The sequence below is a fragment of the Erinaceus europaeus genome, chromosome X (assembly GCF_950295315.1).
Source record: "Erinaceus europaeus chromosome X, mEriEur2.1, whole genome shotgun sequence".
Lineage (NCBI taxonomy): Eukaryota > Metazoa > Chordata > Mammalia > Eulipotyphla > Erinaceidae > Erinaceus > Erinaceus europaeus.
The window spans coordinates 75,806,023-75,820,530 of record NC_080185.1 but is presented as its reverse complement, the minus strand read 5'-3'; the positions used below and the strand labels follow the sequence as shown (position 1 = coordinate 75,820,530).

Genomic DNA, 14,508 nt, shown 5'->3' with positions numbered 1-14,508 from the left:
CTAATAAATACATAATTAAAGATTTAAAAAAGGCTCATTAAAAACAACAGTACTATAAGAGGACTCGATGGTGGCATATCCAGTTAAGTGCATGCATTACCATGCTCAAGGACCCAGGTTTGAGTCCCCACTTCTTACCTGCAAACGGGGAAGCTTCATAAGTAGTGAAGCAGGTCTGCAGATGTCTATGTTTTCCTCTCCTTGTCTATCTCCTTCTCCCCTCTCAATTTCTTTCTGTCCTATTAAATACAATAGAAAAAAATGGTGGTGGAATGTGTGGGATTTCAGATCTCCATGGCACTTTTGGGTATAGATATAAAGCAGTTGATAACTTGGATATAGTTACTGAGAAAGATAAATAAAGGCTGACGATAGAAGTTTAACTGCTTTCGGGAGTCGGTTGATAGTGCAGTGGGTTAAGCACAGGTGGCACAAAGCTCAAGGACTGGCATAAGGATCCCAGTTCGAGCCCCCGACTCCCCACATGCAGGGGAGTCGCTTCACAGGCAGTGAAGCAAGTCTGCAGGTGTCTATCTTTCTCTCCCCCTCTGTCTCCCCCCCCATTTCTCTCTGTCCTATCCAACAATGATGACATCCATAACAACAACAATAATAACTAAAAGAGCAACAAAAGAGAAAATAAATAAATATTAAAAAATTTTAAAAAGGAAGTTTAACTGCTCTCATGTCTGAAGTACCAAGGTCCCCAGTACCAACATATGCCAGAGCTCAGTGCTCTGGTAGAAAAAAAAAACTTTTAAGTGATCTCATTTCGTATTCTTTCATTAATTTCTTCATAAAAGCTTTGCATACTTTTGTTCTGTTTTGTAAAGTCTTAACACCAGTGTGTTCCTGGGCTAACAGTACTTATATCTATCTATATATGGGAGATTATTATACATGCAGAATCTCAGATCTCACCCCTAACATACAGAATTAAATCTGTATTTTAGGTACTTCCCATTGCTTATTGAAAGTCGGAGGGCATCATAAAGATGTTATGATTCTGGCCTTGTTTCTTGTGTTTCCCTTTTTTTAAAAACGATTTTTTTAAAAATTTATTAATGAGAAAGTAGGAGGAGAGAGAGAAAAAACCAGTTATCACTCTGGTATATGTGCTGCTGGGGATCGAACTTGGGAGCTCAGCTCGAGAATCCAACACTTTGTCCATTGTGCCACCTCCCGGACCACTCTGTGTTTCCATTTTAACCTCCGGACACTTGGGTGCTTTTCTTTAATGTGACTATCAGCTACTTCCTGCTTGAACTGCCTTCCTCTGTTTAAAGGATTAGGTACAGCTATTGCTATCTTCTTCTGTTCTCTTACCTGATAGAGTGTATATTTTACTTTATGCAAAAGACACGGGTTTGAACCTTAGTCACCACATGGATATCACCACGGACAAGAGGAAGTTTAATTAGCAATGAAGTGGTGTGGTACCTTTCCTGTTTCTATCTGAAATTGGGGGGGAAATTTGTCTGGAAGCAGTTGAATTGTGCAAGTGTGAAGCCCTACTGAATTTCCAGTGGCAAAAATGAGTGGAAGGCCTGGGAGATATCTCACCTGGGAGGGTACCACTTTACTGCACATACAACCCAGGTTCAAGCCACATGGGAGGAAGCACTGGAGGAAGTTTTTCTTTTATACCAGAGCATTACTCAGCTCTGGCTTACAGTGGTTTGGGGGATCGAACCTGGGACTTTGGAGCCTCAGCCCTGAGAGTCTTTGCATAAACATTATGCTGTCTACCCCTGCCCTTGGAGAAAGCTTTGGTACTATGATACCTCTTCTCTCACCCCATCCTCTATCTGAAAAAGTAGTGAAACTCTACTGAACTTTGGTAGTATAATGAAATCAGAAAAGGATAGATCAGTGTATTATGGGGGCTGATGGTGATTTTGCTTACTGTAGAACCATAGTTTTGTGGCATGTCCAAGGTCTTCCCTCAATCCCAAGGAAAATGGTCACTTGGATGGTGAGGGGAATATATGGAAATCTTTTTTGCCTTACAGCAGCAGGCTCTGCAGCATCAGGAAACAATCACCGAGATGATGACACAGCTTCTGTGACTAGCCTTAATTCTTCTGCCACTGGCCGTTGTCTCAAGATTTATCGCACATTTCGAGATGAAGAGGGAAAAGAGTATGTTCGTTGTGAGACAGTCCGAAAACCATCTGTCATTGATGCCTATGTGCGCATAAGGACCACAAAAGATGAGGAATTCATGTGAGTTTGACAAAGAAAATGATACTAGTGGAGGGTGGGGATGAGGGTAGGTGCTTGAATCGAAGTGAAGAGGGTTCTGCACAGGTATCCTTAGAAATCTGTGTTATGGGAGTCGGGCAGTAGCGCAGTGGGTTAAGCGCACATGGCACAAAGCGCAAGGACCGGCGTAAGGATCCCGGTTCAAGTCCCCGGCTCCCAACTTGCAGGGGAGTTGCTTCACAGGCAGTGAAGCAGGTCTGCAGGTGTATATCTTTCTCTCCCCCTCTCTGTCTTTCCCTCCTTTCTCCATTTCTCTCTGTCCTATCCAATGACAGTGACATCATCATCAACAATAACTACAAGCAACAATTAAACAACAAGGGCAACAAAAAGGAATAAATAAGTATTTTCAAAAAAGAAATCTGTGTTATTTGGGGGCTGGTTGATGGCACACCTGGTTAAGTGCACATATTACAATGTGCAAGGACCTGGGTTCAAGCCTCCCGTCCCCACCTGCAGGGGAAATCTTTGCAAGTGCTTAAGCATTGTTGCTGGTGTCTCTCTCTCCTTCTCTATCACCCCTTTCCCTCTTGATTTCTGGCTGTCTTTATCTGATAAATAAAATAAAGATAATAAAAATTATAGTAAAAAAAAGAAAAAAACTTCTCTGAAAAAAAAAACTTGTGTTATTTTATTTGTGTGGTCATCTCTAGCGCTTCACTGCTCTGTACTGACCGTTTTTGGAGACAGAGAGAGGAAGAGAGGGAAAGAAACCACAGCACTGGGAGTTGGGCAGTAGCAGCGAGTTAAGTGCACGTGGTACGAAGCGCAAGGACTAGCTTAAGGATCCTGGTTCGAGCCCCTGGCTCCCCACCTGTATGGGAGTCGCTTCATAGGCAGTGAAGTAGGTCTTCAGGTGTCTTATCTTTCTCTTCCCCTGTCTTCCCCTCCTCTCTCCACTTCTCTCTGTCCTATCTAACAATGACGACATCAATAACAACAATAACTACTACAAGAATAAAAAAACAAGGGCAATAAAAGGGAAAATAAATAAATATTTTTTAAAAAGAAAAGAAAAGAAACCACAGCACCAAAGCTTCCTTTAATGCAGTGGAAGCCAGACTTGATCCTGGACTACACATGTGGCAAAACTGCACTATCCAAGTAAACTACTTTCTTGGCCCAGAAATATACCTTTAGTTTGGAATTATTTTGCCTTTAGATCTTTGGCTTGAACAGAGCCAAATAATAGAGTAAATTCTAAGTACGCTATAAAGTAGAGGCATGCTTTCACTTGTTCCTGAGTTTTTTTGCATTTTGGTTGGTTGGTAAAAGTCTTAAGAATTACTCAGGACTTTCTGTTTTGCAAGTTCCACTGTAAATTGTTTTTTTGAACAATTTTTTTGAAGATTTGCTAGTATGGGAGATAGAAATGCCAGTTAACTCAATTATTTTAGTCTGTATGAGTTCCTTAACTATTTATATTTAGCTATCAGCACAGTCTTGGTTAAGGTTTACTTACAGTCCTATGATATTTTTTCCTCTTCAGTCGGAAATTTGCCCTTTTTGATGAACAGCATCGAGAAGAAATGCGAAAAGAACGGCGAAGGATTCAAGAACAGCTGAGGAGGCTTAAGCGGAATCAGGAAAAGGAGAAGCTTAAGGGCCCTCCTGAGAAGAAGCCAAAAAAAATGAAAGAGCGCCCTGACCTAAAAGTAAGTATGACTGTCATGATCGTAACTAACACACTTTTGGCATCCTCTCCTTATTGTCAATAAGGGTGAAGTCATGAAAAGTTAGTTGGAATTTGTGTCGCTACTTGGGTGTAATAATCATTGCAGCGTGACTGATATCTATTGGAGATGTCTCATAGGCGTTGGCATAGGTGCTGATGGATTTTTTTTGACATACGGATATAAGTACGTGTGTGTGTGTGTGTGTGTGTGTGTGTGTGTACACATGTATACACACAGTTGTAACATATGTACTCAACCAAGTGAGCCACCACCCAGCCCTCTACACACAGTTGTATACATCAAAAGAAGCAACAGACTATAGTGGTTGGGGAGATGGCTCAGCAGTAGAATGGGCACTTTGCATGCACAAGTACCAGGGTTCAGTTCCTACTACCATTTGAAAACAGCAGACAAAATTAGTGAAATTTTATGGGTGATAGATAAGCATTGCTTTACTTGTACTCTCTGTATCTTTATCTCTTGTTCTCTCATAAAAGAATAAAATAAAGTGTTCCATTCTTGTATATAATATGATCCACCACATTTTGCACCTGGATTTGAGTTCAGTTGTTATCAATTAGAAATGGATATTTGAAGGACAACAAAAGGGAATAAATAAGTATTTTTTAAAAAGTAAAAAAAAAAAATGAATATTTGATATTATTGAGCCTTTTGGGTATAACTATGCTGGCTGCCTGTATTTCTGAATGTAGCCTTAGATTTCTAGTACCCTCTCCTGTATATTATCTTTTAAAATTTATATTTATTTATTTGATAGTATAGAATGAAATTGAGAGGGATTAAGGAGATCAAATATTTATTTCATCTATTCATGAGAAATAAGAGTAGAGAGAATCAGAGCATCACTCTCACATGTGCTGGAAATTAAACTCGGGACTTCTTGCACACTTGATTCACTGTTCACCTCTGGCATATTTAGAGCAAGGAATTGAACCTGAGATCTCACGAGTACAAGTTTTCTCACTTATTTAATATTTTCATAATTAACTAAAATTGGAAATGTGAACTCTTTCATTTGGGTTTTTAAAAAATGTCCTGTCTTTGGATTTTATTTTGTGTCATTTCTGTACATGCACCTGTGTTGAGTAGCTTCTGGTTGAAAGGTGCATAGCAAATCTGTTAGGCCAGAGTTCTAAGCCAGTCTTTGTTTCTCTCCTTCCTTGTATATATTTATTTAATATATATAGTTATTATATTTTATTTATTAAGGAGAGAACCAGAGCACCACTCTGGCCCATATAATGTCAAGGATCGAACTTGGGACCTCCTATTTGAGTAGTCAATGCTATCTGTTGTGTTAAACTCCCTACCACCACAACTTTTTTCCCCCCTTAATCTGAACACTGCTTAGCTCTGGTTTATAGTGATGTGGGGGGTTGAATCTGAGACCTTGGAGCATTAGGCATGAGAGTCTCTTTGCATAATTATCATTCTGTCTACCCACCATTGTATGTAATTATTAAAACTAACATCATGTAGTCTACTTACCTCTGGCATGTTGTTATTTTTTTTCCTTTGCAGCTGAAATGTGGGGCTTGTGGTGCTATTGGCCACATGAGAACAAACAAATTCTGCCCTCTCTATTATCAAACAAATGCTCCACCCTCTAACCCTGTGGCCATGACAGAGGAACAGGAGGAGGAGTTGGAAAAGACCGTCATTCACAATGATAATGAAGAACTTATCAAAGTTGAAGGGACTAAGATTGTTTTGGGGAAGCAGCTAATTGAGAGGTAAGAGACAGAGAGGTAAGAGACAGCAGGCAGTAAGCTCTGTGGGAGGTTCTGCTGGTAATGTTGGTGGGAGATGATGTGATTGTTCCGTGAAGTGAAACTATGGGTATATAAACTTGGGGGAATTTTTCTCGGTAATTGTTACTGTTAATGGAATTATTATATTCTGTTATAAAGCACTCGTTAGCAGGACCAGGTGGTGGTGCTGGTTCCACACACACACATCACAGTGGGCAAGGACCTGGGTTTAAGCCTCCAGTCCCCATTCTTGGGGAGTAGATTCACGAGGAGTGAAACAGTGCCACAGGTCTTTCCTCCTTTCACTCCCTCACCAACCCCCTCCCATCTCAATTCTCTCTGTCTCTAAACAAAAAATATATATAGTTAAAAAAAGACCACTCATTAGGTTCCACTGTTGCCCTTGGACAAGTTGTCTAACTTTTTTGAGTCTCTGTTATTTACGAAACAGGACCACATTCACCAGGATAGTTATGAAGTTAAAATGAGTGCTACCATGTCAAGTGTAATACTGTTCCTGACATATAATAGATGTTCCCTTTATTCTTTTTTAAAAAAATATTTATTCCCTTTTGTTGCCCTTGTTGTGTTATTGTTGTTATTGATGTTGTCATTGTTGGATAGGACAGAGAGAAATGGAGAGAGGAGGGGAAGACAGAGGAGAGAAAGATAGACACCTCCAGACCTGCTTCACTGCAGGCGGGGAGCCGGGGCTAGAACCGGCATCCTTATGCCAGTCCTTGAGCTTTGTGCCACTTGCGCTTAACCCACTGCGTTACTGCCTGACTCCCCGTTCCCTTTATTCTTTTTCTGAGCACTCATATTATTTGTAAGGTCCCTAACATCAGCATATTCTTGTAATAAAAAAGATTAAAGAGACTTGTAAACTATGCCTATACTACTTGTCTCGTGACATCAGAAAAAAAATGAAATGGAAGGTTTTTTTTTTTTAAAGATTTTTAAAAAATTTATTCATGAGAAATGATAGGAGAGAGAAAAAGAACCAGACATCACTCTGGTACATGTGCTGCCCGGGATTGAACTCAGGACCTCATGCTTGAGAGTCCAATGCCTTATTATCCACTGCACTACCTCCAGACCACTGAAATGGAAGGTTTAAAATTAATGAAGCACTCCCTAACTTCCTTTCTTCTTTGCTGCAAGGTGTTTTTGTTTGTTGTTTTTTGTGAGAAAGAAGAGAGATATCACAACACTGTTCTATCACATGAAATTTGCCCTTTGCATGATGCTCCCATGTGGTGGCCAGGGGCCTGAACCCTGCTACTCATAGAGGAAGAGGAGGAGGAGGAAGAGGAGGAGGGGGAGGAGGGGGGAGGAGGAGGAGGAGAGAATATGTATTTTTATTTATTTAATTCAAGGTGTCACTGCCAGGCCCCAAGACAGAGAGAGAGAGACAGAGAGAGAGAAGAAGAAGGAAGAAGAGGAGGAGAGAATATGTATTTTTATTTATTCATTTTACCAAAGCACTGCTCAGCTCTGTTTTATGGTGCTGTGGGAGATTAAGCCTGGGATTTTGGAGCCTCAGGCATGAGACTCTTTGCATAACCATTTTGCTATCTACCCCACCCAGTTTTTATAATTCTTGCATTCTGTATTAACTGGCTGGCTAGGACTTCCTTCTCCCTGTTTGAGCTTTGCTGTGGATTTTGGAATTTTTCCTTTGCAAACTTAATGTATTTTAATTTATTTTTAAAACTTTTTTTTAATTGGACAGATTAATGATTTACAGTCATTAATAAAATACAGTAGTTTGTACATGTGTACTATTTCTCTGTTTTCCACATAACAATTCAACCTCCTCTAGGTCCTCTGATATCATGTTCCAAGACCTGACCCTCCCTCCCCCCTACCTCAGAGTCCTTTACTTTGGAGCAATACACCAAACCCAGTATTGTAATTTATTGATATCATTATTATTTTATTTTAATTTTAAAAGGCTTATTATTAGTCAGAGAAAACCAGAGAGAGAACTTTGGTACATGTGATACCAGTGACTGAACTTGATTCTAACAGTTTATCCACTGCACATTACCATTATTCATTTTAATGTCTATGTTGGCATGAATTCAACCAGACATACATTTTTATTGCATTTTATGTAGTTTTCTATCCTTGTTGATTTAATTTAGCAATGTTTGCAATAATTGTATGGGATTTAAAAATTTTTTAAATTTATTTTACTATGAAAGGAAGAGAGAGATACAGAGAGAAAGACCAGAGCACTGCTCAGTTCTGGCTTACGGTGGTACTGGGGATTGAACCTGCAAAACAGTCTTAACTCCACCTTTGGTCCTTTCTATCTTCATGTATCAGAACCTGGAGTTATTTTTAATTTTTGTAGAGCCTTTTGGATTTTCTTCCTTCCCCATTTGGATTGACTTTTCTTTCTTTTCTCTTGTTTAATTGCTTTGGCTAGGACTCTTCACTCTATTGGGGGAAGTTGTGATTTATAAGGCAGTTATTATTACATGAGCACAGATTATCTTCCTATGAGAGGTATCTATTAATTTTAGCTGCCAGAGTTTCTCTGGGGCTTGGTGCCTGGTGCCTGTATGGTTCCAATGCTCCCAGCAAACTTTTTTTGTTTTTGTTTTTGTTTTTTTAGAGATAGGGAAAGAAGGGCTGGATGGTAGCATACCCAGTTACCATGCATAAGGGCCCGGGTTCAAGGCCCAGTCCCCACCAGCAGGTGGGAAGCTTCATGAATGATGAAGCTGGCCTGCAGATGCCTTTCTTTATCCCTCTTTATCTCATCCTTCCCTCTCAATTTCTATCGAAAACAAAAAAAAAAAAAAAGGAAGGAAAAATAAATAGTCGCTGTGAGTGGTAGATTTGTTATGCAGGTACCGAACCTCAAGGATAACCCTGGTGGGGTAGGGAGCGAGGGAGAGGGGGACAGCTCTACTTCTACAATTCTACTTCACCACTCAGAAGCTTCCTTAGTTCTCTTGTGCAAGGGCTCTCATATTGTACCTGGGGTCTTAAACCTGAAACCTTATACAAGATAAAATGTGTGCTTTGCTTGGTAAGCTATCTCATAGAACACCCCCATGACTTTTAATATCATCCAGTAGTAATGGTGATAGTGGGTGTTCTTGCCTTATTCCTAATCATTTTTTAACTTCAAATTCTGACTTATTGAAGATTAAAATAAAACTTAAAAATTTTCCCCCAGCACCACTATAAATCAGAACTGAGCAATGCTCTGGTAAAACTAATTTAATTTAATGGGAAAAGGTGGTGGTGCACCAGGTTATAGCACACACATCACCATGCACAAGGGCCCAGTTTAAGCCTCCTCTCCCCACCTGCAGGAGGGACGCTTCACAAGCAGTGAAGTAGGTCTTCAGGTGTCTCTCTGTCTGTCTCCCTCCCTATCTAATCCTTCCCTCTCAGTTTCTCTTGGTCCTATCCGGGAGAGGGAGGAAGGGAGTTAAATTTAAGGAAACAGTTTAACTCATAACAGATAAATTGGATATTTGGGAATTCAAATCAAAAGTAAAATCTTTGGAACTTATCCCTAATCTTAGAGAAAATATTTGCCATTTTTTACCATTGAGTATAGTGCTGTGGAATAGTCATCGTGTTTGGTAGCAAGCACATTAGCAAAGGAAAATGCAATGTCTGGATTGCCAACAGTAGAGTGGAAGAAGGTGGGTGAATACTGAAAGAAATAGGAACTAGTTTTTCTTTACAAATAAGTTTAATTTCTTCCTTGTCTTATTTAAATTAGTTTCCAATCCTTAAGTCTTTAAAATATATTGAGCTGCAAAAATTCTGGAAATTTCTTTAGTCTGGTTCCTTTATTTTTCAAATAGGAAATAAAGTTGAGATGGTGGCTTGCCATGACCTATTATCTGGCTTTGTTTTGACTTTTTTTTCTTTAGACTCATACTCAAGGTATATTATATCTCTTCATTTTAGTTTTTTTTTTCTTTTCTGGAGAATATAAATAGGGACTGCGGGAGTCGAGCAGTAGCACAGTGGGTTAAGCACAGGTGGCACAAAGCAAAATGACTGGCGTAAGGATCCCAGTTCGAGCCCCCGGCTCCCCAGCTGTAAGGGAGTTGCTTCACAAGTGGTGAAGCAGGTCTGCAGGTGTCTATCTTTCTCTCCCCCCTCTGTCTTCCCCTCCTCGCTCCATTTTTCTTTGACCTATCTAACAATGATGACATCAATAACAACATTAATAACTACAACAATAAAACAACAAGGGCAACAAAAGGGAATAAATAAATAAATAAGTAAATAAATAATAGGGACTGCATTGCTATAAAAGTGTTTATTTGGTTACAGTGCAGATGAAGTTCGTAGAAAATCTCTTGTTCTCAAGTTCCCTAAACAGCAACTTCCTCCGAAGAAGAAACGGCGAGTTGGAACCACTATTCATTGTGACTACTTGAATGTGAGTATATATGTTGCTTTTTTTTTTTTCTGTTGTGATGGTTTTCTCATTGATTCTACTCCCTGCCCAAAGCCATTACTTTGATACAACCATCACATCTCCTGTTGACCTTGTACTTAGGGTTATATGGATGATCCATGATAAAATTTCCAGGAGCAGGGCCCGGTTGTGGCGCACCTAGTTGAGTGCATATATTACAACATGCAAGGATGTGGGTTCAAGCCCCCAGTTCCCACCTGTAGTAGGAAAGCTTTGCAAGTGGTGAAGCAGTGTTGCTAAAGTTTCTCTGTCTCTCTCCCTCTCTGTCTCCCCCTTCCCTCTAAATTTCTGGCTGTCTATCCAATAAGTAAATAAAGATTAAAAAATTTAAAAAAAAGAAAAACAAAAAGATTTCCAGGAGTCAGAGAGTAAGGTGTCTGAATTGCCATGTATGCAGCCCAGGTTTGAGCCCAGCACCATGTAGGAAGTGCTGTGGTGGGCACTGGGTGGTTGGTCAGCGGGTTAAGCATACATGGCACAAAGCGCAAGGACCACTGTAAGGATCCTGGTTCGAGCTCCCAGCTTCCCACCTACAGGGGCGTCACTTCTCAAGTGGTGAAGCAGGTCTACCCCCCTCTGTCTTCCCCCTCTCTCTCCATTTCTCTCTGTCCTATCCAATAACGACAGCAATAACAATAATAATAACAGCAACAATAAACAACAAGGGTAATAAAAGGGGGAAAATAGCCTCCAGGAACAGTGGATTCATAGTGCAGGCACTGAGCCCCAGCAATAACCCTAGAGGAAAAAAAAAAAAAGGAAGGAAAGAAGTGATATGGCAACTGAGGAATCTTTGGTGCTATCATGTCTTTCCCTCTTTACCTGAATGAAAAAGTGCCTTGGAACAGCGAAATTACATGTATATTAAACAAACACAAAAAAGCATACCAAAATTTGTCTAGCTAGAAAGTATTGTTTTTTTAATCTCATGAATCATTTCATTTTTTTTGTTTCTCCTTAGAGACCACATAAGTCCATCCACCGCCGGCGGACCGACCCCATGGTGACTTTGTCATCTATCTTAGAGTCTATCATCAATGACATGAGAGATCTTCCAAATGTAAGTTCATTTCATTTATATCTACAGTAGGGATGACAAGGCCTTCTATTTCTGTCTGTGATTTCAGGTAGAGGACAGTAAAGCATACTCATGGAACTAATTATTTGGTTTATAGATTTTTGGGTTTTAACAAAAAACAGTTTAATAAATGAAACCAACATGCCTCATCTTGAAAGATAGCTTTGCGGGTCAATGACCAGGTAGATGGGTAAGATATGAGAGTCTTTAGGAATTAACTGGAAACTTTTCTTGTATTTATTTATTTATTATTTTTGTATTATCTTTATTTATTAGATAGAAACTGCCAGAAATCAACAAGGAAGGGGATGATAGAGACAGAGAAAGGCAGAGAGACACCTGCAACACTGCTACATTACTTGCAAGTGGGGACTGGGAGCTCGAACCTAAGCTCTTACACATTGTAACATGTGCATTCAACCAGGTGCGCCACTACCCAGTACCACAACTTTTCTTTATCATGTATAATTTTATTTGCACAGACATACCCTTTCCATACTCCGGTCAATGCAAAGGTTGTAAAGGACTACTATAAGATCATCACTCGGCCAATGGACTTACAAACACTCCGTGAAAATGTGCGTAAACGTCTCTACCCATCTCGGGAAGAGTTTAGAGAACACTTGGAACTAATTGTGAAAAACAGTGCAACCTACAATGGTAAGAATCACTTGTTCCTTTACTTATTTTTAAAAATTTATTTAAAAAATATTTTTATTAGATAAAGACAGAGAGAAATTGGGGGGGGAGACAGAGAGACACCTGAAGCATTGTTTCGTCACTCATGAAGCTTTTCCCCTACAGGTGGGGACCAGGGGCTTGAACCTAGGTCCTTGCACACTGTAGTGTGTGCACTTAACCAGGTGCGCTACTTCCCAGCCCCTGTTCCTTCACTTTAAAGGTAACCTTTCAGGTCCTTATTTATCCCTTACTAGTCTTAAGTTCAGACTAGATTGAACTGACTGAATGAACCTATGGTATTTTAGAAGATTTGAAAGTTATGAAAGTGTGGTAATACACATTGTAGTTATTTAATACATATTTCTCTTTTTATTAGCACTTCTTAATAATCTTCTAGGGAATTTGAGCTCTCTGTTGCATGAGGAATAGTGGAAGTGGGTCTAGGTAAATAAGGATTGTTGAAAAAGTCCTGACATTTTTCTATGCAAAAAAATACATCATAATTTTTCTAACAACCCAATAAAAGTTTGAGACCTATACAGAGTATGTGCTTTAAAAAAAAATTATTTATTCCCTTTTGTTGCCCTTTTGTTGTTGTTGTTGTTGTAGTTATTATTATTGTCATCGTTGTTGGGTAGCACAGAGAGAAATGGAGGGAGGAGGGGAAGACGGGGAGAGAAAGATACCTGCAGACCTGCCTCACCACTTATGAAGTGACTCCCCTGCAGGTGGGGAGCTGGGGCTCAAACCAGGATCCTTACGCCAGTCCTTGTGATTGCACCACGTGCGCTGAACCCACTGTGCTACTGCCCGACTCCCCAGAGTATGTGCTTTTGACAACATTTACTGTGTGTGACATCTTTGATTTGGTCTAGAAGTCTATTAAAAAGGCTCTTGTGGGAATCTGGCGGTAGTGCAGCGATCTGCCTAAGGATCCCAGTTTGAGCCCCCGGCTCCCCACCTGCAGGGGAGTCCCTTCACAGGTGGTGAAGCAGGTCTGCAGGTGTCTTTCTCTCCCCCTGTCTTCCCCTCCTCGCTCCATTTCTCTCTGTCCTATCTAACAAAGAAGACATAACAACAACAATAAAAACAAAGGCAACAAAAGGGAAAATAAATATAAAATAATTTTTTAAAAAGGCTCTTATATGTTTACTTTGTTCAAAAGTTAGACAAGGAGAAAGAAACCTTTCTTCAAAGGAGAGGGAGTCAGGTGCGCAAGGACTGGTTAGGATCCCGGTTCAAGCTGCAGGGGAGTCGCTTCACAGGCGGTGAAGCAGGTCTGCAGGTGTCTCTCTGTCTCTCTTCTTCATCTCCCCCTTCTCTCTCAATTTCTCTCTGTCTCTATCCAATAACAAAAAAATGAGAGGTAATCTAACTTTGGCATGTGAAGGATGATATTTCCTATTGTATCCTTGAGCAAAGACTCATAATTTTAGAGATTAAGTTACCATAAAGCATGAATCATGGCTCTGCCACTTATTATGTTTTCTTAGAGAAGTTATTTGACTTTTTCTTGCCTCACTGGTTGTCTCATATGTAGATTTGAGAACCTTTCACGAAGTGACCTAGCCTGCTTATCTAGTGCTGTCTCAGCAAATGGATCCTGTACGTGCTATAGATTGCTGCCGTTCTCAGCATTATATTTCACTAATAGTCTGTGCCTTTTCCTCATGCCTTTTCATCTTTGCAGTTTCTCTGGATTGCCCTTTCTTCCCTTTCAGTAATGAATTTCCATTTATAGTTCTAGACTAATTCATAGTATTTCCTCATGAAGACTTACTCATGCCCCAAACATCCATTTTTTTAAAAAGTCTCTCCCTTTCTTCCTGCCTTCCCCCCCCTTACTTGATAGAACAGATAGAAATTGACAGGGGAGAGGAGGAGAAGATAGGGAGAAAGACACCTGCTCACTGCTTCACTACTTGTGAAACTTCCTCCTGCAAGTGGAGACCAGGTGTTCAAACCCAGGTCATTGTGCACGGTAATATATGCACTCAACAGAGTGTGCCACCATGTGGTGCCAACATCCATTTTTATATCTTTTGCACCTCCAGCATAATTAGGACAGCTTAAATATCTCTTAACTGTGTTATAATTATATATCTGATTCTCCCACCACTTTGTGACCTTTATAGAGACTATGTTTTATTCTTGTTTGTTTTCCAGGACCTAGTAGAGAAAAAATAAGTTTGTTAGGCCCAACTGTCATTCAAATTTCAAGGATAGATTCTTTTTTATTTATTGTTATGTATTATTTTATGTAAGAAAATGTTGATTAACAAGATTTGTCATAGGAACATAGTTTCACATCTTTGGAGCCAAGATAGGTGTCTGCATATCTCATCCACCATCAGATAGTCATCTTATTACACCACAAATCTCACTGGGTTTCCAACCCCACTTCAGTTCTCTCCTGCCTCCTGACCTTGAGCCCTTGGATTTGCTAAAATAGACCACAGTATCCCCTTGCTTTGCTTCCTAAGTACCACCAATGAGTGGGATCATCTGTTATTTGTCGTTCTCTTTCTTGCTTGAGTTACATAACATTCTTCCCTCCAGTTGTGTGCATGA

The 14,508-nt window shown here is 40.0% G+C and overlaps 1 protein-coding gene across 5 annotated transcripts in view; it reads left to right on the top strand.

The window, feature by feature from the left end:
- TAF1 (TATA-box binding protein associated factor 1) overlaps nt 1-14,508 on the top strand; it is a 104,932-nt gene that overhangs the window by 51,904 nt on the left and 38,520 nt on the right. For all 5 annotated transcript variants that reach the window (XM_060183254.1, XM_060183253.1, XM_060183256.1 and 2 more), the window contains exons 23-28: nt 2,013-2,226; nt 3,755-3,920; nt 5,484-5,695; nt 10,031-10,139; nt 11,140-11,238; nt 11,739-11,916. In XM_060183254.1, coding sequence (XP_060039237.1) covers nt 2,013-2,226; nt 3,755-3,920; nt 5,484-5,695; nt 10,031-10,139; nt 11,140-11,238; nt 11,739-11,916 — 978 coding nt within the window. The remainder of the gene's footprint in view (nt 1-2,012; nt 2,227-3,754; nt 3,921-5,483; nt 5,696-10,030; nt 10,140-11,139; nt 11,239-11,738; nt 11,917-14,508) is intronic.